At 34.6% G+C, this 27,972-nt stretch overlaps 1 protein-coding gene and 1 long non-coding RNA gene across 7 annotated transcripts in view; both read right to left on the reverse strand.

Moving 5' to 3' along the window:
• Ago3 (argonaute RISC catalytic component 3) overlaps positions 1–27,972 on the reverse strand; it is a 91,629-nt gene that overhangs the window by 45,215 nt on the left and 18,442 nt on the right. For 2 of the 6 annotated variants that reach the window (XM_048815754.1, XM_015485273.2), the window contains 3 exons: positions 25,980–26,100; positions 23,102–23,310; positions 21,919–22,055 (listed from right to left, as the gene is read on the reverse strand). In XM_048815754.1, the coding sequence (XP_048671711.1) occupies positions 21,919–22,055; positions 23,102–23,310; positions 25,980–26,100 (467 nt within the window). Of the gene's footprint in view, positions 1–3,531; positions 4,728–13,802; positions 13,891–15,180; positions 17,052–20,126; positions 20,225–21,918; positions 22,056–23,101; positions 23,311–25,979; positions 26,101–27,972 lie in introns of those variants that run through there. The other 4 variants (XM_048815757.1, XM_048815755.1, XM_048815756.1 and 1 more) reach the window with 4 other exon arrangements.
• Positions 12,952–18,806, reverse strand: LOC125620435. The gene is made up of 2 exons (XR_007352103.1): positions 18,129–18,806; positions 12,952–12,997 (listed from the first exon to the last, which is right to left on the reverse strand). It is a non-coding gene; the product is annotated as an uncharacterized LOC125620435 (long non-coding RNA).

Below are 27,972 nucleotides of genomic sequence, written 5' to 3' on the forward strand. Positions count from 1 at the left end.
ACTCAGGGGCACTCAACCACTGAGCCACATCCACAGTCCTATTTTTTTGTATTTTATTTAGAGACAGGATCTCACTGAGTTGCTTAGTGCCTTGATTTTGCTGAGGCTGGCTTTGAACTGGTAATCCTCCTGTCTCAGCCTCCTGAGCTATTAGGATTACCAGTGTGCACCACATGCCCAGCTTCCATTTACTTCTCATTGGCCATTTGGGTTGTTTCCAGTTTCAAGTTATTATGAATGAACAAACATAGATGAACAAACTAACAAATCTTTGCACAGGCATATAATTTTGTTTTTCTTGGGCAAAGATATAGAAGCCATATGGCAAGAGAATGTTTACTTTTTTTTTTTTTTTAAGATGCTGAGGACACAGCTTAGGACCTCAGGCATTTATTTTGGTACTAGGGATGTAATCCAGTGGCACTGAACCTCATCCCCAGCCCTTTTTGTTTTGAAACAGGGTCTTTCTAAGTTGCTTAGGGCCTCCCTAAATTGCTGAGGTTGACTTCAAACTTGAAACCCTCCTGTCTCAGCCTCCCAAGTCACTGGGTTTATAGGCACATGCCCAGCTTTAACTTTATTTTTTTAATTTTAATTTTTTTTTGCAGTGCTGGGGATTGAAACCAGGAGTGTTCTACCACTGAGTTATATCCCTAACTCTTAGACCCCGAGACAGGGTCCAAGTTGCCCAGGCTGGCTTTGAATCTGAGATCCTCCTGCCTCAGCATCCTGATTTGCTGGGTTACAGGTATGCACCACTGCATCCATCCCGAGAACATTTAACTTTAAAAAACTGCCAAACTATTTTTTAAAGTAGTTGTACTATTTTATATCCCCATTAGTATATGTTCCACATCTGTGTTAAAACTTGGTATTGTCAGTCTTTTAAATTTAGCCAATTTACAGGTTATGAAGTATATTGTTGTGGTACTTATTTGTATATCCTGGATAACCAATGATGTTTAGAATCTTTTCAAGGATTTATTCACATCTTTTTAGAAAACCTTTTTTTGTAGTTGTAGATGAACAGCATACCTTTATTGTATTTGTTTATTTTTATGTAGTGCTAAGGATCAAACCCAGTGCCTCATTTGTGCTAGGCAAACGCTCTGCCACTGAGCTACAACCCCAGCCATACATCTTTTGTGAAGTTGTTTTCTTTTTTTTTTTTTTTTTTTGGTGCTGGTGATCAAACCCAGGCCTTGTGCATGCTATGCACACACTATAATACTGCCAGGTATAGTCCAGCCCCAAGTATATGCTTTTGACTACATTTTGATCTGTTGTCTTATGAGTTAAGCTTTTCATACATCTCAGACACAAGGCTTTTATTCAGGTATGTTTTGCAAGTGTTCTTCCAGCTACAGCTTGCCTTTTCATTTTCTTAAGAGTGTTCTTAAAAGAGTTTAACTTAGATGGTTTCCCATTTATTAAGAAATCTTTGCTTATTCCATGGTTGTGAATATTTTTCCTTTTTCTTTTAAAAAATATTTTTAGTTGTACATGGACACAATACTTTTGTTTAATTTTTTTATGTAGTGCTGGGGATCGAACCCAGGGCCTCGTGCATGCTAGGCAAGAGCTCTACCACTGAGCTCACAAACCCAGCCCCTGTTTTTTTCTTAAATATTTCCCAGTATTAGTTTTTTGTTTTGGCCTATAATAAATACACTTTGAATTAAATTTTTAGTTATAAAGTCAGTGTTAATTTTTAAAATATACAAATAATTCAGTTATTCCTATATTATTTATTGAAAAGACTACCCTTTTACCTGTTGAATTATATTGGCTGTTTGGCAAAAATCAATCAATCCTGAGTAGGTCCACTCCTGTACCTATTTTTATAATTTTTTTTTCTGGTACCAGGGAATTGAACTAAGGGGGCACTCAACCACTGAGTCACATCCACAGCTCTGTTTTGTATTTTATTTAGAGACAGGATCTTATTGAGTTGCTTTGCGCCTCATGGTTGCTGAAGCTGCTTTGAACTCACGATCCTACTGTATCAGCCTCCTGAGCCGCTGGGATTACAGGTGTGCGCCACCACACCAGGCCACTTTGTTAACTTTCTTAATAATCTGTTGCAGCTTTCAATTTATTCCAAAATATTGCATGTTCTTTTGATGTTACGAATGGTAAAATGTTTTCATTTTTCCAATTGTTGAATGCTGTTATATTGCTAGTATTCACTGTTGTTTTATAACTGCAACTAGTATCCTGTAATCTTGATAAATTCATCTATTAATTAGAGTAGGGATTTTTTTTTGATAGATTACTTAAAATTTTTAGTGTAGACTATTGTTTCCTGAAACAGTTTTATTTCTTTTCTTCTTCTATTTTTTTTTTTTTTTTTTTTTTGTACTGGGGATTGAACCAAGGAGNTTTTTTTTTTTTTTTTTTTTGATTTACCATTGGCTGGGACCTAAGCATCCTTGCTTTGTTCTTGATCTTAGGGCAAAAGTGTTCGATCTTTTCATCATAAATGTATGATGATGCCTACATGTTTTTCTAAATGCTTTTATAAGTTTTCTTTTATTGTAGTTTGTTGTGTTGAGAGTATATGTTACCTTTGTCAGGTGTATTAGGTATAGTAGCCTCAAAAATTGAGTTACAAAGCCTTTTTTCTTCTTCTGTTTTTCTGAAAGAATATATGAAAGACTAGAATTATTTTTTCCTTAATATTAGGTAAAATTCACCAGTGAAATTATTTAAGACTGGTGTTTTTCTTGTGAGAAGTGATTATAAATTCAACTTATTTGATACAGGGTTATTCCAATTTTGGTAAAGCTGTGTCTGTCAAGGAATTTGTTTTAACTAAGTTACCGAATTGGCATAAAGTTGTTCATGACATTCCCTTTTAACACAACATTAAATTCTAAAAGCTCTTTAGTAGTACTCCTTTTCATTTCTGATACTGGTAATATTTTTGCTATTTTTCTTGATTAGTCCTATGATTAGTTTATTAATTTTATCAAATTTTCCCCTTGGTACATGGGATCGAATCCTGGGTATTCTACCACTGAGTTACATCCCTAACACCTCCCATTCCCCTCTGCAGGCCTTATAAAATTTCGAGACAGGGTCTTTCTAAGTTGCCCAAGCTGGCCTGAAACTTGTCTGGGATCACAGGTGTATAGCACTGTGCCCCGCTAATTTTATTAAAATTTTTAAAGAACCAAAAGTTGGCTTCCTTAATTCTCTATTTAATTTTTTCAATTTTTTCTCTTATCTTTATTATATTTTACCTTCTACTTACTTTGGGTTTAATTTGCTCTTCTTTTTCTAGTTCATGTAAACTGTTATAGCCTGTGTGCGAGGTGGTCCCCAGTGAGTCCTGATTTATGGGATTCAAAGCTTTGTGTAATCTTTCCTACATTGAATATAAATGATCTGTGTAACCAATAGGATGTTATGGAAATGATAGAATGTAACTTTCCATGCTAGGTATTAATGTTTTAGAGCTTCTGTCTTGCTTTCTCATGGATTACTCACTCTAGAGTAAGCCAGTTATAGTGCTGTGAGGACACTTACCCAGACTTAAGGAGAGGTCCACATGGCAAGGAACTCATGAGGTCTTCAGAAATAAGTCATCATCAATTGAGTGAGTCATCTTGAACTGGATTCCCCAGTTCCAGTAAAGTCTTAACACTGATTGCAGCTTCATGAGAGTCCCTGAACCTGAACCAACCAGTTAAGCCATCCCTTAATTCCTGATAGAAAGTATATGATAATATTTATTGTTGTCTGAGTCATTTAGTTTTGTATCAGTTTGATAAGCAGTGATAGATAATATAGATGTAAAATAGGACTTAATAATCCACTCAAACATTTATTAAGTATCTCCTTTATGGTTTGGAAATCAAAGAGATGAATCAAAGTCCCTGTCCTTAAACACGGAGCCTGGGTTAAGGCAGCAGGAGTATCTCATTTCATTCTCTTTTCAAACTCCACTATAAATATGGTAAGAAAAAAAAAAAAAAAAAGACACAAACCTAGAAGGAGAGAACAGAAGAGAAACTACATCAACATTTTGGAAGATGAAAAGTGAGTAGGCAAGTTGTAACTGATATAGTAGACCCAAGAAAATGAAATCACAGCCAGCTGTTTTGGTAAAGGTTAAGAACCAACTGCATTTACACTACCAAGTCCTCAAAATGCAGAAGAGGCTGTACAAGGTAACTCTGAAACTGGTGATAAAAGGATGTGGATGATGCAGAAAAATAAAGAGGAAATCAGTTTGAGAAGGTGAAGTCCTAGATCCTCTATCTAGATCCTGAACAGCTGCCCCTTCTTCCTTTTTGCATCAGTTTACAGATGCAAAACAAAGACTCTTAGGAAGAAAGATGCCAGGCATAGTTGAAGGACAAGACTGTACTATAAACAAAGGATTAAATGACTATAAACATTAAATGCTGAATGAAGGATTTCCTCAGCCAGAATCCCCATCTTGACTTCCAGAATGTAGGTAACCAGACTGGAGTTTGGAAGACTCATCTTTGGGTAACTTGACCTGCCAAGAGAAGAAATTTAAAGATTCTCCAACCTCAATCCACTGAAATCACCTCATGATGAAGCTCAGAGTCAACAAATCTCTCCTGAATGAAACTGAATCTCTCTCACCCTGCAAAAAGTCAACTCAAAAGTGGATCAAAGACTTAGACACTAGAACAGAGATCCTGCACACCTAACGGAAGAAAAAGTAGGCCCAAATCTTCATCATTTTGGCTTTTGATCTGACTTCCTGAACAAGACTCCTAAAGCACAAGAATAAAATCAAGAATCAATAAATGGGATGGATTCAAACTAAAAAGCTTCTTCTCAGCAAAGGATATAATCAATAACGTGATGAGAGAGCCTACAGAATGGGAAAAAAAAATCTTTACTACACACACCTCAGACGGAGCACTAATCTTTAGGATATATAAAGAACTCAAAAAACTTAACAGAAAAACAAATAACCCAATCAATAAATGGGCTAAGGAACTGAACACTTTATCTATTTTTAAAAATATTTATTTTTTAGTTACAGTTGGACACAATACCTGTATTTTATTTATTTATATGTGGTGCTGAGGATCAAACCCAGGCCTCGCACGTGCTAGGTAAGCACTTTACAGCTGAGCCACAGCCCCCAGCCTGAACAGACACTTTATAGAAGAAGAAATACAATCAATCAACAAACATGAAAAAATGTTCATTACCTCTAGAAATTAGAGAAATGCAAATCAAAACTACTCTAAGATTTCATCTCATTCCAGTCAGAATGGTAATTTTCAAGAATACAAGCAATAATAAGCGTTGGTGAGGATGTGGGGAAAAAGGAACACTCATACATTGTTGGTGAGACTGCAAATTGGTGCAAGCAGTATGGAAATACCTTAGAAAACTTGGAATGGAACCACCATTTGATCCAGCTATCCTATTCCTTGGTTTATACCCAAAGGACTTAAAATCAACATACTACAGTGATGTAGCCACATCAATGTTTATAGCACCTCAATTCACAATAGCTAAAGTATGGAACCAACCTAGATGCCCTTCAACAGATGAATGGATAAAGAAAATATAGTACATATACACACTGAAATATTACCAGCCTTAAAGAAGAATAAAATTATGGTATTTGCAGGAAAATGGATGGAATTAGAGAATATCATGCTAAGTGAAATAAGCCAATCTCAAAAAACCAAAAGCTGAATATTTTCTCTGATAAGAGGATGCTGATCTATAATGGGGTGGGGGGATAGGGAAGAATGAAGGAACTTTGGTTTGTATAGAGAGGAATGAGGGGTGGAGTGGGGCTCTGGGGATGGGAAGGACAGTAGAAAGAGACAGCCATTATTAGCCTGTATACATGTATGATTACACTACTGGAGAGATTCTGAACCATGTACGGCCAGAGGAATGAGAAGTTGTGCTCCATTTGTGTACTATGTGTCAAAATGCATTTGACTGTAAAATAAGTTAATTAAAAAAAAAAAAAGTCTGCTCCCTGTATTCTGTTTTTCCAGCCACGGTTTTAGACTCCCACTGAATCATGAGTAGATAATCAAGGATACTAGACATCTGGGAACATCTTCCAGAATGAAAGACTGAGAACAAAACAAACAAAGAGGAATTTGGGGAAAGCATAAGTACATACCAGGAATAAATCCAAAATTAGCTAGTATGTTCAGAAAGCTAAGAAAGGATATGGCATCTGTAAAACAGAAACAGCATGATATTCAAAAATAATATTCATGAAATAAAAAATGAACAGTTAGAAATAAAAAAATATAATAAAATTAATGAAAAAGAAAAATTGGAAGATGAAGTTGAGGAAATTTTTAGAAAGTAAAGGAAAATTGGGGAATAAAGACATATAAAGATATACACTTAAAATGGGTGAATTCTATACTATATAAATTAAACCTCAATATAGTTATTTTTAAAAGTGAAGCAGGGGGCTGGGGTTGTGGTTCAGTGGTAGAGAACTCACCTAGCACGTGCAAGGAGTGGGGTTCGATCCTCAGCACCACATAAAAATAAATAAAGGTATTATGTTCATCTACGACTAAAAAAACATTAAAAAAGAAAAAAAAAATGAAGCAGGGCCGGGTGTGGTAGCACACGCCTGTAATCCCAGCAGCTCAGGAGGCTGAGGCAGGAGAATCACAAGTTCAAAGCCAGCCTCAGCAACAGCAAGGCACTAAGCAACTCAGTGAGACCCTGGCTCTAAATAAAATACAAAATAGGGCTGGGAAGTGGCTCAGTGATAGAGTGTCTGTCCCTGGGTTCAATCCCCAGTAACACACACACACACACACACACACACACACACACACACACACAAAAAGGATATGAGATTAACATAGGAGCAANAAAAAAAAAAAAAAAGGAGTAGGGCTGGGGATATAATGTGAAAGACCCTGGGTTCAAGCAATCCCCAGTACTGCAAAAAGAATACAAACTAACTGTTATTATTTTTTTTTTTTATGGAGCAATGCTTTCAAACTTCTAAAGAAAAACTATTTCCAAGAAAGAAACTACCATTTATTTCTGAGGTAGGGTTGCTGTGTTCTCCTGGCTCACGCCATCCTCCTGTCTCAGTCTCCTGAGGTTTGTTGATAAAGTACAGTTTCTAACAAGTAAGATGTCAAAAAAAAAATGTACTTTTTTTTATGAAACTCCTGGGAAGAGGAAGGAAAGGATGTGAGATGGGGGCTGGGGATATAACTCAGTTGGTAGAGTGCTTGCCTTGCATACACAAGAACCTGGGTTCAATTCCCAGCATCACGCACACACACACACACACACACACACACACACACACACAAAAAGGATATGAGATTAACATAGGAGCAACACAAAAATAATTCACCAAAGAATTTCCAAGATAATGAAAAGTGTGATCTAAAGAGGGCAGTGCACCAAATATGAAGGGCACATCCAACCAGATTCAAACAGTATAAATCAAGAAACAGATTTGAATCAAGGTTGTATTAAGAATCAAGAAAAAAAAATCTGACAAAGGGCACCACTAAGATTCCTGCTACATGAGGACAGACTGCCTGGTTAAATCTGACCTAGATATCTTTAGTTGGCCTTACTTGACCTCACCTTGATAAAAATTCCTGTTCTGCTACCTGAATCAGCTGAAAAACTTGCATTATACCCCAAAGAAATGTTCTGTTTTGATTTACTTCTGAAAGTACTAATTTGAGTATTATAAAATTATTTCTTAATCTTAGCTCTTGTTCTTTTTTTTTTTTTTTAATGGGTATAGGATACTAGAAATTGAAACCAGGTATGCTCTACATCCCAGTCCTTTTAAAAAATTTTTTTTCTTTTTACTTGTTGTTGGATACATCATCTTCATTTTTATGTAGTACTGAGGATCAAAACTAGCACCTCACATGTGCTAGGTGAGCACTCTACCACTGAGCCACAACCTATTTATTTCTTTTAGTTGTAGATGCCCAGCCCTTTTTATGTATTTATTTTTAAAAATTGAGACAGTGTGGCCTCAAACTTGGAATCTTTATAGCTCAGACTCCCATTAGCTGGGGTTATAGGTATGTGCCACTATGCCCAGCAATCTTAAACCTGAACTCAAGACAAATAAATGAAGGAAGCAACACTACTATTGTGATTACGATAAATCTGTCTGCCATGCTAAGGAAGCATATGCAATGTAAACTTCTGAAGTGTAAGCAAAATCAAATTACAAGGATTAAATTCTACATTTATAAATGCTGACCTCTTTAAAAAATTTTTTTAGTTATAGTTAAACACAATACCTTTATTTTATTTATTTATTTTTATGTGGTGCTAAGGATTGAACCTAGGGCTTCACACGAGCTAGGCAAGTGCTCTACTGCTAAGCCACAACCCCAGCCCCATGCTGACTACTTTTTACCTTGAATGCTTTAGAGCAAGCTACTTTTTACTAAAAAGAATAAGAAGGCAGGACTGAGACTATGGCTCAGTGGTAGAGCACTCACCTAGCATGTGTGAGGTACTGGGTTTGATCCTAAGCATAAAATAAAATAAAATAAAATAAAATAAAATAAAATAAAGGTATTGTGTCCATCTACAACTAGCAATATTTTTTAAAAAATAAAAAGGCAAAATAAAAACTGTGTGGTGCTGTGGATCAAATACAGGGTTTTATGTGTGCTAGAAAGTACTCTTATCACAGATCTACCCTCCAGCTCTAAAAGAAAAAAAAAATTTAACTGAAATTTAAAAAGAGAGTTTTGCCTGCCAATAACCTTGTTTCTTAAGGGACTACAAAACTTGTGAATGTTAAAGGTACAAACTTTGGAGTCAGAAGAGTTGATCTCTACCATTTAAATGAAAAGTATATGTTCTTGGGCAAATAAAATGACTGTTTCGAAACTTCAGCTGGGGAATCAACTAACTCATATAACTGTGGTGGAGTTTTTGTTTTGTTTTGTTCTGTTCTTTTGAGATGAAGTCTTGCTATGTTGCCCAGGCTGGTCTTAAACTTGTGGATTCCAATGATCCTCTCATCTCAGCTTCACAAGTGGCTGGGACTACAGGAGTGTTTCACCTCACCTGGCTCTGTGGTGGAGTTTATATGAGATAATTTTAAAATGCTTAGCATTCTATCTGGCACACAAAAAGTGGTAAAGAAAAAATATTTTAAGAGAGAGGGTTGGGGGGGCGTGTAATTTAGTAGTAGAGTATGTTCTTAGCATGTGCAAAGCCCCAGGTTCAAAATGAATCAAAAAATAAAAATTTCAAAAATGAAAAAAAAAAAAAAACATTTTAAGGGATATACAACTAACAACATCAGATTTAGATTTACTATGATGCTCTTCAAATTTATGAATTTTAATAATAAAATCCAAATTGCAAATGATTTTGGGCTCAAGGAAGGCTAAATAAATAAAAATTCTGCATTTCATTAAAATCTAAGATGCCATTAATGCTATTATGTATCTTTAAAAAGAAACCCGATAGTCAGATATGGTGGTGCACATAGTAATTTCAATGCCTTGAGAGGCCAAGGTAGGAAGACTGCAATTCAAGACCAGCCTCAGCAACTTAGCAAGGTCCTAGGAAACATAGCCAGATCCTATCACAAAAACTAAAAAGGGTTGGGTGTGGCTCAATGGGTAAGCACTCTTGGCTTCAGTCCCAGGTACCAAAAATTTTCTTTAAACATTAAAAATAAAAACAAAACATTAAAAATAAAATTAAACTGTGATTAAATCATCAATTATAAGATATCTCCCAATTTGATACTGAAAAGCGAGAAAAAGAAATTTTTAAATTTTAGATTAGTAAAACAGTTTAATTACATAGATGAGAAGTCATTAAATATCATTGACAATTATTTTCAAGACAAGTTTATCATACAATTAGAAAGAACTAAAATGCTTTCTTTTTAAAAAATTATTTTTAGTATTCAGTTTTTAGTTGTAGTTGAACACAATACCTTTATCTATCTATCTATTTATTTTTATGTGGTGCTGAGGATCAAACCCAGTGCCTCACAAGTGCTAGGTGAGCATTCTACCACTGAGCCACAATCCCAGCCCCAATGCTTTCTTTCTTAAAGAGTAATTGTCTATGTTTATCTCCGTCAATTTCATGTGGTTCCTGTCATTGCCTTGGGAATATTCCTTAAACAATGAGACCAGAATGGATCTTCTGTTATGTTTCTACTGCACAAGGTATTCTCCTTTGTAGTATTCAATCCCAGTTTTCTTCAGGTAATTTCAAGTAGAATAAGCGCTATTTTATATAGTGTAGCACACCAGCCGCAAGGATTACAAATCAAAATTACATAGAAAAAATAAAAGAGTGTACTCATGTGAGAGAAACAAAATTTAAGCTGAGCATGTAGCCTGTAATCCCGGTAACTCTGAAGGCTGAGACAGGAGAATTTAAGTTCAATAACAGCCTAGACAACTTAGAGAGACCTTGCCTCAAAATGAAAAATGGAAAAAAAAAAAAAAAAAAGAGTTGATATATAGCTCAATGGTAGAGTGCTCCAGTTCCCAATATTACCAAAAAAAAAAAAAGGAGGAAATTTGGCAAGTAAGGGGGTGACTGCAATACTTTTCATGTTCCATAGCAGCATTACATTTTATTGGCAGTTAATAAATAAACCTTTGGTATAGCCATTATGGAGAACAATGGAAATTACTCAAAAAATTAAATATAATAGAACTACCATATGATCCAGCAATCTTACTGGGTTTGTATCCAAAGGAAATAAAATCGCCATACTGAAGAGAGATTTGTACTCTCATGTTCGCTGCAGCATTATTCACAAAGGCCAAGATAAGAAATAACCTAAGTGCCCATGAAAGATCAATGAATAAAGAAAATATGTGTGTGTGTGTGTGTGTGTGTGTATGTGTAAGCAAGTATTATTCAGCTTTGAAAAAGAATGAAAAGAATGAAGTCCTATCACTTGTGACAACATGGATGAACCTGGAGGACTTGTTAAGTAAAATAAGCCAGACACAGAAAGACATATACTGCATGGAATCTGAAAATGCCAAACTCATAGAAACAGAGATTAGAATGGTAGTTATCATTCTAATGGTAACTACTACTGGAATGGTTACCATTCTAATGGGATGGGCGGAGAAAGAAATGGGGAAATGTTGGTCAAAAGATTCACACTTTCAATATAAAAGTATGTTCTAGAAACAGTATGGTGAATAAAGGTAATAATGTGTTGTACACCTGAAATTTACAGAGAAAGTTTCAAATCTTCTGTCTCACACACACAAATGGGCACGCGCACACACACACACACACACACATAACTTGTGAGGTGATGGATATGTTAATGAACTGGACTGTGGTTCACATGCATATGTATTATCAAAAATCATGTGTGCCTTAAAAATAAAATTTTTGTCAATCCCACTTCAATAAAGCTGGTGGGGGGACAAAACCATTAACATGTTTAAGTGTTATTTTCATTTCATTATGATATTATAATCTTTTTTTTAAAAAAAGGTTAAGATTTTCTTTGCTTCACAAAAGCACAAGTTACATTTCATTCACATAAATAAACATACTCATATTTTTCTTAAAACATGCAGCCTTGGGTGAATTCTTCCTACAGGCAGACTATTCCATTTTTCTTCTTTCTTTCTTTCTAAAGGGAACCACAATCCTAAAGTTGGTATGTATTTGTCTCATCTGTTTTTATAATTTTTCTGAATTTGTATATAACCACTATATACTTTTGTTTGGTTTTAAATTTATATAAATAACACATCCTTTTGCTATTTACCTGCCCTTCCAATGTTGTTTTGAAGATCTATACTAATACATCCAGATCTGTTCATTCCCTTGACTGTTATGTAATACATCAGAGTAACAATTTATATATACTATTTATTCATCCTACTGTTGGCAGGAATTTAGGCTGTTTCAAATTTCTGCTATTACATGTAATGTGTCAGTCACATGTGCAAGATATCTCTTGGTTTAAAGTAAGTTCAATTTCATTTTTACTTTGTATTTTCTTTTTTTGGGGGGCGGGGGAGGCCGTACTGGGGATTGAACTCAGGGACACTCAACCACTAAGCCACATCCCCAGCTCTATTTTGTATTTTATTTAGAGACAGGGTCTCCCTGAGTTGTTTAGCGACTTGCTTTTTGCTGAGGCTGGCTTTGAACTTGCCATCCTCCTGCCTCAGCCTCCCAAGCCTCTGGGATTACCAGCTTACTTTGTATTTTCTAGATAATGAAAACTGTTCTCCCAAGTAGTTGTACCAAATCACACTTCTACCAACAGTGTGTGAATATTCCTTTTACATTACCACCACTAACATTTGGTATTTTATAAGACTTTTTAATTTTATAAATCTGATGGGTGTGAAATGATACTTTGTTGATTTCATTTGTAATTTCCTATTTATCAATGAATTTTTTTTCTATGTGTTTATTGGCCATTTGGGTTTCCTCTTTTTTTGTTTCAAGACAGGCTCTCAATAAATTGCCCAGGCTGTCCTTGAACTTGCAATCATCCTGAGTTGCTAGAATTACAACTATGCATTACCTTGTCCAACTAGGTTTCCTCTTTTGATAACTATCCATTTTTCTATTTCATCTGTCCTTATATTTTATAAAGCTCTTAATTAAATGAGCTACAAATATTTTGGTATTTTAAAGTTGTTCATGTTATCATTTGTATTACAGAAGTTTAAATTTTGACATAGTCAAGTTTATGTTTTACACTTTGTAACTTGCTCAGTGTTAGAACTATTCTCTTATTTTTATTCCAAATAATTCCAAAGTTTTGCTTTTCATATTTAGGATCCCTAGAAATAAATTTTATATAAAGTGTGAGATAGATCCAACTATTTTTTAAAATGGTTAACAATTATATAAACACAATTTAATGAATATTTTGCTCTTTCCCATTTATGTAAAACACCACTTACAAAAATTTCACAAACACACACATCTGCATTGCTTCTAGGTACTTTTTTGCTTTATTAACCTGTCTGTCCCTACACTTAAATCACTGTGACATACTGTTAGAATTTTCTAACAAGTAGGGCAATCCTTTGTTTTTCTTTAAAATAGTACTGGCTATTCTTGGTCATTTATTCTTTTAAAAAAATATTTATACTTGTTTATATATATGTGTGTGTGCGTGTGTGTGTATTTATTTATTTATTTAATTTATTTATTTTTATTTTTAGTTGTTGATAGGACTTTATTTTTATTTATTTGTATATGTTGCTGAGAATCGAACCCAGTGCCTCACAATGCTAGGCAAGTGCTCTACCACTGAGCTATAATCCCAGCCCCATATTACTCTTTCTTATAAATTTTAATATCAATTCAATCAAACCTCATATCCTATTGGGATTTTAATTAAAATTGCATTTAATTTTGGGAGAACTAACATTTTAGGATTTCTCAAAAGGCTCAATCGATTTCATTTATTTAGATTTTTCTCTTGTCTTTTAACATTTATTCCTGGACATCTGCTTTTCATTCCAAATTCTTGATCTCATAACACTGTTAAATCTCAGCTAAGACATCACTTACTTCTACAAATACTTCTGACTTTTCAGACTCATTGGAATGCTCCTCCTTCATGCTCATGGATTTATTTATTCTTTTTTTTTCTGAATGTGACCAAGAGTTACACTAGGCATGGAAGGTACACTGGGGAATAAGATGGACAGTGCCTAGTTAAAGGGGCTCTCATTCTAACTGGAGACACAGAAAAATAAACACTTTCAATTCAGGGTGACACATGCCAGTACAGGGGAAGTATACTGTGCTATGGGAATACATAAGAGAAATACCTAACTCAGACTTGGGGGATGGCTGGATGGGGGGAGAAGGGTGTCTGTCAAACAACGCTTCTCAAGGAAGTAACATGTAGATTGAAACCTGTAAGAAGAACAGAAATTAGAAAACATGACAGTAACTAAATCATAGTAATGATATCCTTGTCTTGCTCTTGACTTTACTGAAAAAGCTCTCATTGTTTAACTTTAAATCATCTATTTTTGAACATATTCTATTTCTTGGCTTCTTAGTACTATTTTTGGCTCTCATACACTCTGTAATAATCATTACTTGTTTAGTGGTTCTAATTCACTCCTTAAATATTGCTATCCCCCATGGTCTCACCCTTCTCTTTCCTGTTTAGATTTAATCAAATCACTATCCCTAGAGACTTTTCCCACTTCTGTTTTAAATATAAATTTAGATTCAGAGGACTCAAGATATTTTCTTAATTTTAGCTCCTACCACTACAGATTTTCTGACCTAAATTTATAACTACATACTACATGTCTCTATCCATATGTTCCATAGAATTATTATGCTATTAACATGTTAACATGCAATCTATCTACATATGGTGTATACTGCCAACTAACCAGCACCAGCAGATCTACCTCCCATATTCAGTGGACAGCACTGGCATTCATGCCTTTAGAGTCATTAATCTGAATGTGTGTTAGAGGGTATCCCCTTCTTGGAAATCAGTTTATGATAGAGCACAGTCACTGCATTCAAAGGTTGTTTCAAGGATTAAATAATCACAGAAATTTTTAGGCCAAGTATTGTTGCTTTTTTTTTTAATGTGTCACATTTGGCTAGGCTACTATTTGCCATTTATTCAATAAAATACTAATGTGTTGTATGAAGCCTACTTTGTAGATGTAATTAAAGTCCATCATCAATTGACTTAAGTAAGGGAGATTATTCTGGATAATGTGGATGGGCCTGATTCAATTAGTTGAAATGAATTAAAAGCAGGGTTGGGGCTTCCCCAAAATAGAGAACAAAAATCACCTATAGAAAATAGCTTCAGACTGTGTCCAAGATTTCTAGCCTGTCTTTCCTGACAGCCTGCCCTAAGACTTCAGACTGGTTTTACTGGCCCCTACAACTACAGAAACCAAATCTCTACAAATCTACTACTGGTTCTGCTTCTCCAGTCGAATCTTGATTAGTATACCAAGTTTGTAGTCTACTTGCAAAGGGAATTCCTTCAAAAACCTAGTAAAATTTCTAATCCTTGTTTCTCATTATTTCCATGTACCAGTAATTATACCCAAAGATTTTTTTCTGGACATGGTTCTTAAATCTATTTTTTGTTTTGCTTTTAGCTTAATCCTTGGAATTTTCTCCTTCCTCTCCATCCCACATCAGACCATCACCATCTCTTACCTGAACTAGTGATTGAAAAGCCTCCTAACTGGCTTCTCAGATTAGTTTTTTTCTCCTCTATCTATTCTCCACACTGCTGCCAGAGGTCTCTTTCTGGAAAACAAATATGATCATGTCACTATCCTTCTTAAGAATCTTTGAAGTCTCCCGACTTAAAGGAAATAAGTTTTACCCCCCTCATTGGTTTCTATTTTTAGCTTTTATTTTCTTCTATTCTGTTTGAATTTAATTTTCTGTTATTTTTCTAACTGTTGAGATGAATACTCAGGTCACTGATGCTTTTCTTTTTTTGTAATAGGCATTTAAAGTTCTAAATTCTCTCTAAGCATTGCTTTAGTCAATTATGCCAGTTCTGATGTGTACTGTTAATCACTCAATTTGAAATTCAAATTTCTTTTGTGATTTCTTTGATAGATTATTTAGAAATTATTCTTTAAAAATTTCCAAAGCTAGACTTCATGTTCCAGTAGGAACATAATAGCAATTTCCAAATTTCCCCATCTTTCTCCTAGGACCTGTGTAGAGCAACAAAGAGAAAGTTAAGAAAAAGAACAAAACAAAACAAACCCATATATCTTCAGTAAAACTAGAAGATAATAAAAAGCAGAAAATACCAAATCATAAGTAAACATGGCCCAAAGTACCCGGGACTACTAGAACCTATGCAAGAAGCCACATCTGAGCATGGGAGAATGACAAAAAGTATAAAATAGTGGGGGAATAGCAAATTTTCACTCCCCCCAAAAAAGGTTCCTCTCTTAAGTCAGAATTGCAACATTTATAATTGAGACTGGATCAGGGAAATCTCAGAAGCAACTAGAGAAGGAGATATAGAAAGTGTCATGAGAGTAAGTGGAGGGAAAAGTTTCAGTCTCAGAAAAAACTACTCTTCTAAAAGTGAGGCATGCATTTTTCTTTCAAACTTACAGGAAAGTTGTATAAAAACTTGTATATAATTTCCCAAATTCTCGAATTGTTAACATACAAAGCAAGAAATTTAGAAGGCAGAAGTCATATCTTTTGGTAGTAGAAGCTATAAGAACCTGTGGGAACTCAAGGCTGATAGTTCACACTATTTAAATCACTTAAGTTAGAGAGGCCCAGAAGATGTGGCTATACTTTGAAGAATGAATCCACTGGCACAAAAGAGGACAGAAGTTTTGAGCAGAGAAACCAGGAAAACTATCTTGCACCTAAGATGCAACTAATGTTCTTGGCATACCTGTAATTTCCCTCTTAATAGGTAGTTTGAAAGAATGCATCTTGATCAAATATGAACAACAAAAACCCAGTATGTATCTACACAAAGATACCAGGTAAAAATTGTGTGTGTGGGGGAAAGGGCAGTGTAACATCTTTAACAACAACAACAAAAAATCAACAGACGATATCACAAAATAGATGAAAATACAACCCTACTTTTTAACATGTGTTCAAAAATGCATAATGCAGTTAAAATGCACAGCAAAACTCAGCAAAGAAATGGAAGAAAAAGTTTTTTTAATTCAAAAATAGAAATTAAACTGCCACAAACACTTGGTAAAGTATACACATTGGATGGAAATTTTTAAAGTGAAAATAAGCTGATATTTATTTTTTTAAAAAAGATATGACTTGTACCTACCTATATTTTCAAAGGGAATCTCATATTCTAAATAAAATTGACTCCACATGGCCAACTAAGTAAAAAATATCTAATAAAAGAGTCGGAAAAAATACTTTTAGCAACCAGACAAAAAACAAATCCCTAAAGTCAAGCTCTGCGGCATGTGCCTGAAATCCACTAAGGCAGGAAGATCATGAGTTCAAGACCATCCCTGGGTGCAACTCAGCAAGACACTGTCTTAAAAAGGGAAAATAAAACAAAACAAAACAAACAAACAGATCCCTTTTCTTTGGTACTAGGAACTGAACACAGGGGAGCTTAACCACTGGGTTATATCCCTAGCCCTTTTTATTTTTTATTTTGAGACAGGGTCTCATGAAATTGCTTAGGGCCTTGCAAAGTTGCCGAGACTGGCTTTGAACTTGAGATCCTCCTGCCTCAGCCTCCTGAGTTACTGGGATTACTTAAAGCTGAACTCTTCTAAGAAAAAAAAAGTACACCAGCATCATTCTTCTCTAACTGGGCATTCAATGTCAGAAGACAGTGGATAATTTTCCAAAAGACACTCAAGGAAAGAAAGTGTGAGTCAGTAATTTTGTATTTAGCCAAACAGTCTTTCATAAATAAGGCTACTGACCCTGCAAAATCTCAGCATTTATCCATATGAAACCTTCTTAAAGAAACAACTTGAGGACAAACTGAAACCACTGAACAACAGGAAAAATTTCAGCAAAAGGACTGATAGTGAGCACCAATACATTAATTGTAGATTTAAGATGAAAACAAATATATGTACTGATGACAGAATGGAATGCAACTATTATGTACTCTAAGAATGAGATAATATATACAAAATAAATGACTGATAGAAGTAGAAAATAAAGTAGAATAAATTCAACAACTGTACCTTATGTGTAACAGGATTCAAAGTTGAAAACCAAATACTATAAATTTAAGCAAAATTAAAGAATTAAATCCCAAGGGGTAAATAAACAAGCTAATAACTAGCCTAAAACTAGTTAATAAAGAGAAATAATGTTATTCGTTAAGGGAAACAAAAGACTATTTTAAAAAAAGAAAAGAAGGTAAGTATCCCATAAGGGCACAAAGGTAACCGTAAGGTGGGGGGAAACTTCTAGTATTAGAACTATCATCTAAAAAGCACAGAAAATATACCATATAGAGATTAAAAAACATATACAATTAGAAAAAAATGACATAAAACAATTTGACAAAATCAAGACCTTTTTATTTATCTGGCTTCCTTTGTCCATTAAATAAAAAAAAAAAAAAAAAAAAAAAAGAAGAAGCAGCAGCTTTAAAGCTTTAAGATACCATAAACCAAAACTATTCTGTTGTCATCAATATAAATCTATGGATTGGGACACAGCTTAGTGGTAGAGCATTTGCCCAGCCACTGCTGGTTTTGATTCCCACCACTGCAAAGTAAGGTTAAAACACACACACACACACACACACACACACACACAACTGCCTAAAAAGATATGTCTTGCTTAAATTCCTCAATATAATCTGATAAGAAAAATATCAGAGGTATAAATTCCTGAAAGAAGAGATAAACCTATCACTAGTTGCAGATAATAACTATAATCTAGAAATTCAAAGAAAATCACTTGGAAAAAAATACTATACAATGGAATTCAATAAGATGAAGATTAAAAAGTACACAGAAATTAATAAGACTTCATGTATATAAATCATAAGTTACAATCTATAAACCTATTTAATAGCAATAAAGACAAAAAATATCGAGAGATAATAAGAAATGTACAAAATTTAACTGAGGAAATCTTTAAAACTCTCCTGAAGGAAATAGAAAGATATATGTTCTTGAACACAAGGACTCAACATCTTAAAGATGCCAATTTAGACTAACTTAATTAATAAAATAATGAAATCTCAATAAAAATAACAACTGTGCTTTCCTCATCTATACAAGGCATTGATTGATTGATTGATTGGTACTGGGGATTAAACTCAGGGGGCACTCAACCACTGAGCCACATCCCCAGCCCTATTTTTGTATTTTATTTGGTCTCACTGAGTTGCTTAGCGCCTTGCCATTGCTGAGGCTCACTTTGAACTCACAATTCTCTTGTCTCAGCCTCCCAAGCCACTTGGATTACAGGAATGCACCACTGTGCCCAGCTTATACAACATATTTATAAAGGCTGTGTGGTAAAATAGGTAAAAATGGTCTTGAAAACCCTGAAAAGAGAAAATGAGACCGGCTCTATCAGATATTCAAAGTCATAAAAATGGACTATGGATATAGCTCAATGGTAGAGTACTAGCCCAGCATGTTTGAGGCCGTGAATTCACTCTCCAGGACTAGGGGAAGAACTATTTTAAGAGACATGATTGATCAGTAAGTATTGGTGTGCACATGTGTACCAAAAGGGAAAAAACAACAACAAAAAACTCCACCATGGGGCTGGGGTTGTGGCTCAGCGGTAGAGCACTCACCTCTCACATGTGAGACCCTGGGTTCGATCCTCAGCACCACATAAAAATAAATAAACAAAAAATAAAGATATTGTGCCCATGTATAACTAAAATAATAAAAAAAAAAAACCCACCACCACACCAAAGACAAGCTAGCTACAATATATGCAACTTGTATTACAAAGAGTTAATCTGCTTGATTTATAAAGCACTCTCAGTAAATGAGAAGAAAAAGTCCAACAGAAAAGAAGGGTAAAAGACCAATAATCAGTTCATTAAAAAAGAAATATAAGGGCTGGGGCTGTGGCTCAGTGGTAGAGCGCTAGCCTAGCACATGACAGACCCTGGGTTTGATCCTCAGCACCACATAAAACTAGATAAATAAAAAGAAACATAAGATCAGCGTTACAGCATTTACCTAGCATGAACAAAGCCCTGGGTTCAATTACCAGCACTAAAAAAAAAAAAGAAAAGCGAAGAAAAGAAACACAAGTGGCCTTATATAAGTGAAAAGGTGATCAAATACAAATGAAAAGTACAAAAGGAAATTATTTCTTACAAATTTGACAAAATTTATCTAGTGGCAAAGTATAAGAAAGCAGGTACTCTCACTCACTGATGCAAAATATTTACAACCTCTGGAGGGCAATCTGGCAATAACAATTGAAATTACAAATACATTTACCCTTGACCCTTCAATCTTACCACTAGAAATTTATCTTAAGATACATCTAAATATATATGAAAAGATGTTCTGAAATGGCAAATGATTAAAAACAGTCCTATTATACATCTAAAGGAGACTGGTTAAACATTTCCTTTCTCATTATTTTTATAATGGCAGACAATACTGAAATAAATTAGGAAACTCTACCCATCTGGAAAGATCAAGAATCCTTGGAGGAATGGCTAAGTCCAGGGACTGGGCAGGAAACACAAGATGAGCCTGGAAGATTCTGCTGTGCCACAAAGCTAATAAACACAAATCAATTATCAATAGGACACCATACTTTTCCACATAAGAATAACAAAATTAGAAAAATTAACAGTTAATAATATCTAGTGAAATAAATGATTTGGGGAACTACCATCAATGAATAAAAAGTAACTGAGAGGCTCTTTGGGAAATTTACAGTGGCTAGATCTCTGAACCTACTGATTAATGTGATTAATCTTAGCATCACTAAATTAGGATCACTAGTACTGTAGGTCTTCAAGCATGACATATTATGAAGCATTTTTGAAATATTATGAACCAAAATTGAATTAAACTTTCATGTCTTTTATTTTCAGGAAATATGGGGGATAGAGGAACAAGGTAATTAATTACTCAAGAAAACAAAAAGACAAACTCAGATTTGGGGATAGTCTACAGGACAAGTGATCAAGTTTCTGCAACAAGTCCATGACATTAAAAAAGAAAAAGAAAAAAACCCAAACACAAAAGAGAAGGAAATGGGACTATAAAAAATGCATAATAAGCAAAAGTGATGTGTGGATCTTGTTTGAATTCTGATTAGAATCAACTAACTAAGCCGGGCACCATGCCACACACCTGTAATCGCAGCAGCTTGGGAGGATGAGGCAGGAGGATTGAAAGTTCAAAGCCAATCTCAGCAACTTAGCAAGGCCCTGTCTATAAATAAATTATAAAAAGGGCTGGAGATGTGGCTCAGTGGTTAAATGATGCTGGGTTCAATCCCCAGTATCAAATTAGAAAAAGAAAAAGAAAAAAGATCGACTAACTAGAAAAAGATGTATTTGAGACAATTAGGGAAATTTGATCTAAGACATGATATTAGAGAGTACAAAACAATGATTATTTTTCATATATGAAAATAACATTTTTTGCTATATAATATTCAAATTTGCAGAGGTATTTAGTGTAGGCAAAATAATATGCTGTTCAGAATCTGATTTAAAACTTCACAGTATAGGAAGAAATGGAGATAGATAAGCAAAAATAGAAAAATCCTGACAATCTGAATAATAGTTACATATATATAGCAGTTTATCATGATGTTCACTTGACTTTTATATAAACTTGAAAATGTTTCTAAGAGTTGGGCATAGAAGTACACATCTGTAATCCCAGTAAACTCAGGAGGATGAGTTCAAGGCCAGCCTGGGCAACTTAGTAAGATCCTATCTCAAAATAAAAAGTTAAAAAAGGACTGGGGATGTAGCTCAGTGGAACACTGTCTGTGGGTTCTATCCCCAGTACCCCCTCAAATGAAAAGAAAAGATTTGTAAGAGAACACCTTAAAAATGAGAATGCAATTAGAAACACATTATGTACCACACCTAGGGTCACCAAAACCAACAGATTTTCTTTAATATATGTATTTTATAATAAAATGTTATCAAAGAGTTAAGAGGACAAAGGTGAATTAGTTTTAAGAGAAGACTTGTCAGATGATCGTATCAGGGCTTTTATGCTTGTTTTCATGCATTTGCTTAATGTTAAGTAGCATTCCAGGTCAAGTTCTGCATAAAAACATTTGAAATAAAATGCAACAAAATAAAAAGTTTTCCCAGTTTGTCATAATACATGCCTGAATATTACTTCAAGACACCAGTACATGTAATTATATACATAAAATTTATACACACATGCCATATAGAAATCAACTATCCAATTCAGAATATGGTTTTAGTTCCCTTACCATCGATATTAAGCATCATTTTCCACATGGCAGGTCGAACAGATTGATGGAATCCAAACCATACTTCCCTGCCCCCTCCCAGAGGGTGGTCATATCCTTCTGGAGCTGAGAAAAAGGAACGCCCCACAGGCGTATATCTAAAAAATTAAAATGGTGTGTTCAATACTTTCCTTTCCATGCAAGTATTTAAATCTGCAGAACAGGGGAAACTAAAGCACACACAATTAATTTATCATAATGATGCTTAAAATTATGACTATATTAAACTAAACATTTTTCAAGTTTATGAAAGCAAACGTTTTCCAAGTTTGTGAAAACAAACATTTTGCAAGTTTGTGAAAGCAAAAAGTAGCCAAATCCATCTGCATCCTTCACTGAAATTCTCCATTTTCATAATCACTAGTTTATGTAACACATTTTATTTAAAATACTTTCTTAAAAACAGGTTAAAAAAGTAAACAGTTCCACTGAGGCAGGAGGATGTCGAGTTCAAAGCCAGCCTCAGCAAATGTGAAGCACTAAGCAACTCAGTGAGACCCTGTCTCTAAATAAAATACAAAATAGGGCTGGGGATGTGGCTCAGTGGTTGAGTGCCCTGGAGTTCAATCCCCGGGACCCCCTTTTCCCCCACAGAAAAAGAAAAAAAAAAAAAAAACTCAACAGTTCCAAACTTAAAATGTAGAGTAAAAATAATAATTGATCAAAAAGCTATGCCTATGTGTTTCAAGACACACTATTTCTATAAAAAGACATATATGACCAATATATGCATATGTCCACATACGTGATTAAAATAGTAGGAATCTCAATACAATCTGATTCTATTCTTTAAATGGTGGAATTACTTTTAAAACAAAGTGACTTAACAATAGGAATATGTCTGAAAATATATCATTTATCCAAGACTTATAGAGGGAGGGTTGGACATTTTTCTATAAAACAATTTACGATCTAAGTGAATGATTGTATATTTATTTGCAAAAGTCAGAGAATTTTCTGTAACACTTTTGTCAAATTTTTATGCATGATATTTTATGCATGGTATTATGCATGGTATTCTTATTCAAATGAAATACTAAAAATGTACAACATATGAGAGTTATCTAAGGAAGGTCTGTACAACTCTTAGGAGGAAAAACTTCACATTTAAAATCTAAAGAGGAAAAAAGCCAGAAGCACCCACTTCATGGAGGGCAGATGTCGTAGCACCACATCAACGGCATGAACAGGGTTAGTGCTGATTGGCTTGTCTAATTCCAGTGGCTCAGGCAAGGTCCGTCCTGTCAGTACTTCATGGAGTAGGTGCCAACTCACCCGAGAAACAAATTTGATTGACACCTTGAAAGGTCGATCTTTTCCACCTTCCCCAGGTAAAGTAACATCTAAATCCACCTGTTCATGGGATAAAAGTCAAGTGGTAAATATTTTAAAAGATAATTATAATTATTTAACTTATAAAAATATCTTTAAAAAAAAACAGGGTTGGTGTTGGGGCTCACTGGTAGAGCACTTGACTGACATGTGTGAGGCCCTGGGTTCAATCCTCAGCACCACATATAAATAAATAAATAAATAAATAAATAAATAAATAAATAAATAAAAGATCCACTGGCAACTTAAAAAAAAAAAACAGGCTAACATAAAAAAATCAATCTCAAATCAAATCAATATACTAAAACTTAAATAACAGAGATTCATGCCAGCATTAATTCAATATTGCAAAATACTGAAAACTACTTAAATGTACTCACATTTATAAAGGCAGCTATAAAAGAATGAATGAAGCTAGGTACAGTGGCACAGCCTGGAATCCCAGCCATTAAGGAAGCTGAGGCAGAAAGATTACAAGTTCAAGGTCAGCCTCAGAAACTAAAAATGAAAGAATGAAGATCTCTTGGGCTGGGTTGTGGCTCAGCGACAGGGCGCTTGCCTAGCACGTGTGAGGCCATGGGTTCAATCCTCAGCACCACATAACCACATAAAAATAAATAAATAAAATAAAGCTGTTTTAAAAAAAAATCTCTTGTAACTGCCACGGAATAATTTCTAAGCTATAACATTAACCAAAGTACAAAAAAAAATCACAAAAATATGATATATTTGGTATGAGAAGGGAGAAATGAGAAAATATTCACATATCTGCTTACTTTTTCAAAAGGAAACATAGGAAACATGAGCTAGAAACAAATAAATTGGATGAAGGGGGTTTTCTACTGGCCAGATTTGGGACAAAGGATAGATCAATCAATAGAGTAGAAGAAAATGTTCTTTCTTACACTAATAAATGTTTATGAAATGACAGGTTAGAAAACCACTGTTATTATTAAGCAATATCCTTTCAAGCAAGAATCATCAACTGCTAAAAAGTGTAAAAGAAATAGTATCCTTAACAGTAACTCCTATATCAAAATTTAAAACTTCTGAGCATCAAAGGATACAATCAATAGGGTAAAAAGGCAGCCCATAGAATGTGAGAAAATATTTGTAAATCAAACATCTGATAAGGAATTAATATCCAGAACATATAAAGAATTCCTCAAGCTGGCTGCAGTGGCACACGCCTGTAATCCCAGCGGCTTGGGAGGCTGAGACAGGAGGATCATGAGTTGAAAGCCAGCCTCAGCAAAAGTGAGGCACTAACCAATGCATCTCTAAATAAAATATCTCTAAATAAAATACAAAATAGGGGTGGGTATGTGGCTCAGTGTCCGAATGCCCCTAAATTCAATTCCCAGTACCCACCCCCCCCAACACGAATTTCTGTATTAGGGTATGTAGAACATACCTGTGATCCCAGCAACTCAGGAAGCTGAGGCAGAAGAATTGCCAGTTTGAGGCCAGCTCAGCAACTTAGTGAGACACTGCCTCAAAATTAGGGGAAAAAAAATAAGGACTGGGGATATGGCTCAGTGGTATAATACTTGCCTAACAAGTACAAGGCCCTGTGTTCAATCCCCAGAATTGCCAAAAGAAAAAAAAAAAGCAACGAAAAATAAAAAATAGAAGGACTGGGAATGTAGCTCAGTGGTAGAGTGGCCCTGGGTTCAATACCCAGTACTCCTATAATTCCTATAAACTCCTATAATTTTAGTAAAAAACAACCCAAGTTAAAAAAATGGGCAAAGGACACAAATCAAAACCACAGTGAGGTTGATATTTAAATTTTTTTTGAAATAATAATTACCATATAATCTAGCAATTTTACTTGTGGTTATATGCCCAAAAAAATTAAAAGCAGAATTTCAAAGTGACATATATATACCCATGTTCAGGGGAGGATTATTTTCAATAGCCAAAAAGTATTTATAACAGATAAAAAGCATGAGTAAAATGTGTTATATATGTATAATAGGATATTATTCAGCCTTGAAAAGGAAGGAAATTCCAACATATACTATAACATGAATAAACCTTGAGAACAACATGCTAATTGAAATAAGCAAGTTTCAAAATGGCAAATACTGCATGTTTCCACTTACATGAAGTAAGAGTAGTCAAATTTATAGAGATAGGAGAATGGTGATTTCCAGGGGCAATGAAAAGTTATGGTTTAATAGACAAACTTTCAGTTTAGCAAGATAAAGAGGGTTTTGCAGATGGATGGTGGTGATGATTATATAACAGTGTGAATCCACTTAATCCCAGTGGCTTGGGAGGCTGAGGCAAGAGGATCAAGAGTTTAAAGCCAGCATCAGCAATTTAGCAGGCCTTAAGCAAAACTTTTTTGTAAAGCTGATATTACTTCAACATGAAAAGTTAAAAAAGATATACAAATTTACATTTATGTGAATTCTAATTTTAAGGTAGTAATAAAAGCAAAAGGAGACAGAACTGGGGTTGTAGCTCAACAGTTTAAAAAAAAAAAAAGGACTGGGGATATGGCTCAGTGGTACAATACTTGCCTAACTAGCACATGTGACGCACTGGGTTCGATCATCAGTGCTACACAAAAATAAATAAAATAAAGGTATTCTTCTGTCCATGGGGTGGGGGGAAGAGAGGGAGAGACAGACAGACAGACAGCTAAGTATAGCATTACAATAAAGTAATGTATGTCTTACCCCAGTAGTTGCCACAGGAAGTGGATTGGCTGTGTAAAGGCTTCTTTTTCCATCATAAACTGGTCTACGGTCTCCAAATATAGTTACTTTAAAATGCTGAACCATTGAGTCAACTACTTCCCTAAAGAAGGGAAAAATACATTCACATAAATCCTCTGCATGATGGAATACAAAAATATTAACTGAAATAATTGCTGGCACTGTTTAAAGCTGTCGCAATTCTAAAAGTCATTCATATATGATAAAAATTTTACCTTCAGAACCATGGCTTAGGATAGCAAAAAGATTGATTGCTGGCAAAGGATGACATGCATTTCTCAAAGACAGAAAAGAATGAATCCAGTAAACTACTTAATCATTCCAGGAAACAGCTGAACTGCAAAATATTCTCCTTAGAAACTAACTCAAATTCTCTTTCATCATCTGTAAGTACTCCCTGACATGTTTACCTCTCTTTCTAAAGAGTAAAATGCTCTTTCTACTGGATTAAAATAGCACCTTGTACATACTTTTATTAGAACACTCAAGAATTTTGAAGGTCAAAACAAAACAACAACAACAAAAAAACACACAACCACATTTGTATTCCTCCCCCATGCTTACAATAATATCCGATCAGTAAGGATACTATGAAACCTCTATTTTTACACAGCAATTTTGAATCAATATACTGACATAGAAAGATATTCAAGGCTTACATTTTTTTAAAAAATTACAGACCACTGAGAATGATACCAAATATCCATAAATCAATATTTATTTTTGTATATACATATTCATAAGAGCAGTGAAAATATATCTAGGAAGATAAGTACCAAAGATATTCATTCAGTGGTTACCTCTGGCAAGGGAAATGACAGGGTCACAGGGTGACTTATTTTATGTACATAATCTACATATATTACAGTGAAAGTACACTTGCAGAATATGATTTAAAATAAAATTAAAGGGGGCTGGGGATGTGGCTCAAGCGGCCCGGGTTCGATCCTCAGCACCACATACAAACAAAGATGTTGTGTCCGCCGATAACTAAAAAATAAATATTAAAATTCTCTCTCTCTCTCTCCCTCTCTCTTTAAAAAAAATAAAATAAAATAAATAAAATTAAAGAGCTGGGGGTGTGACTTGGTAGTAGAGTACTTGCCTCACCATGCACAAGGCACAGGGTTCTACCACTAGCATGGCAAAACACAAACGAAGATTCAAATCTAACCCAAGCAAGGGAGAAGAGACAGAAATCAGCATTTTCCAGGAAAAGAAAAATCAATCCGACTTAATATCAAGAACAATTTTCTCCCCACACAAAATTTCTATTCCCCTCCTTTTCAATTTTGTTTACTGAAATTTCTATTTCCCTCCTTTTCTAATTTTGTTTTACTGAAACTATTTAAATCAAGATCAAGTCTTTCTAGGGTAAGTCTGACAACAGACTTGACTGGTTTTAGATTCAAAACAAATTTCAATGATTTTCTTCCATTTTGTTTTCTTCTGTGGCCATTATAACTAAGTCCAGTTTTTTCAGGTGAAATTATACAGATGTAATTTGCCAGGATGTCTTCACTATTTTGACATTTTTTTTTTTTTACTCACCATTAAAAGTTGTAAGCTTATCAACTCCTGGCAACTCAGTCAAACCATCTAAGGATCAAAATGGTAGAGGAAACTGAAACGGTAGGGCTAAAACATTTCAGGGGTTAAAAAATACCTTGCTTTGATGCCGAGCACATAGTATGTCCTAAATAAATGTCCTAACGGTGGATAATATACTTGAATGAGCTGCCAGAACTTTCAGTGGAATATATCTAAAGCTAAATCTAACATATCTCCCACAAGTTAAATTTGGTTATGTTTTGTTATACTGTTTACTTAATGATGCCTCCATCTTCCTAGTTACCCACATTCAAAACCTGGCTCATCTGTTTACCCAATTAGTTGATGATTTCACCTCTTGCAATATTTCTTATACCAGTCCTTTATCTTCCATTCCCAATTA

The sequence above is a fragment of the Marmota marmota genome, unplaced genomic scaffold, assembly GCF_001458135.2.
Source record: "Marmota marmota marmota unplaced genomic scaffold, marMar, whole genome shotgun sequence".
In the NCBI taxonomy this organism is placed as follows: domain Eukaryota; kingdom Metazoa; phylum Chordata; class Mammalia; order Rodentia; family Sciuridae; genus Marmota; species Marmota marmota.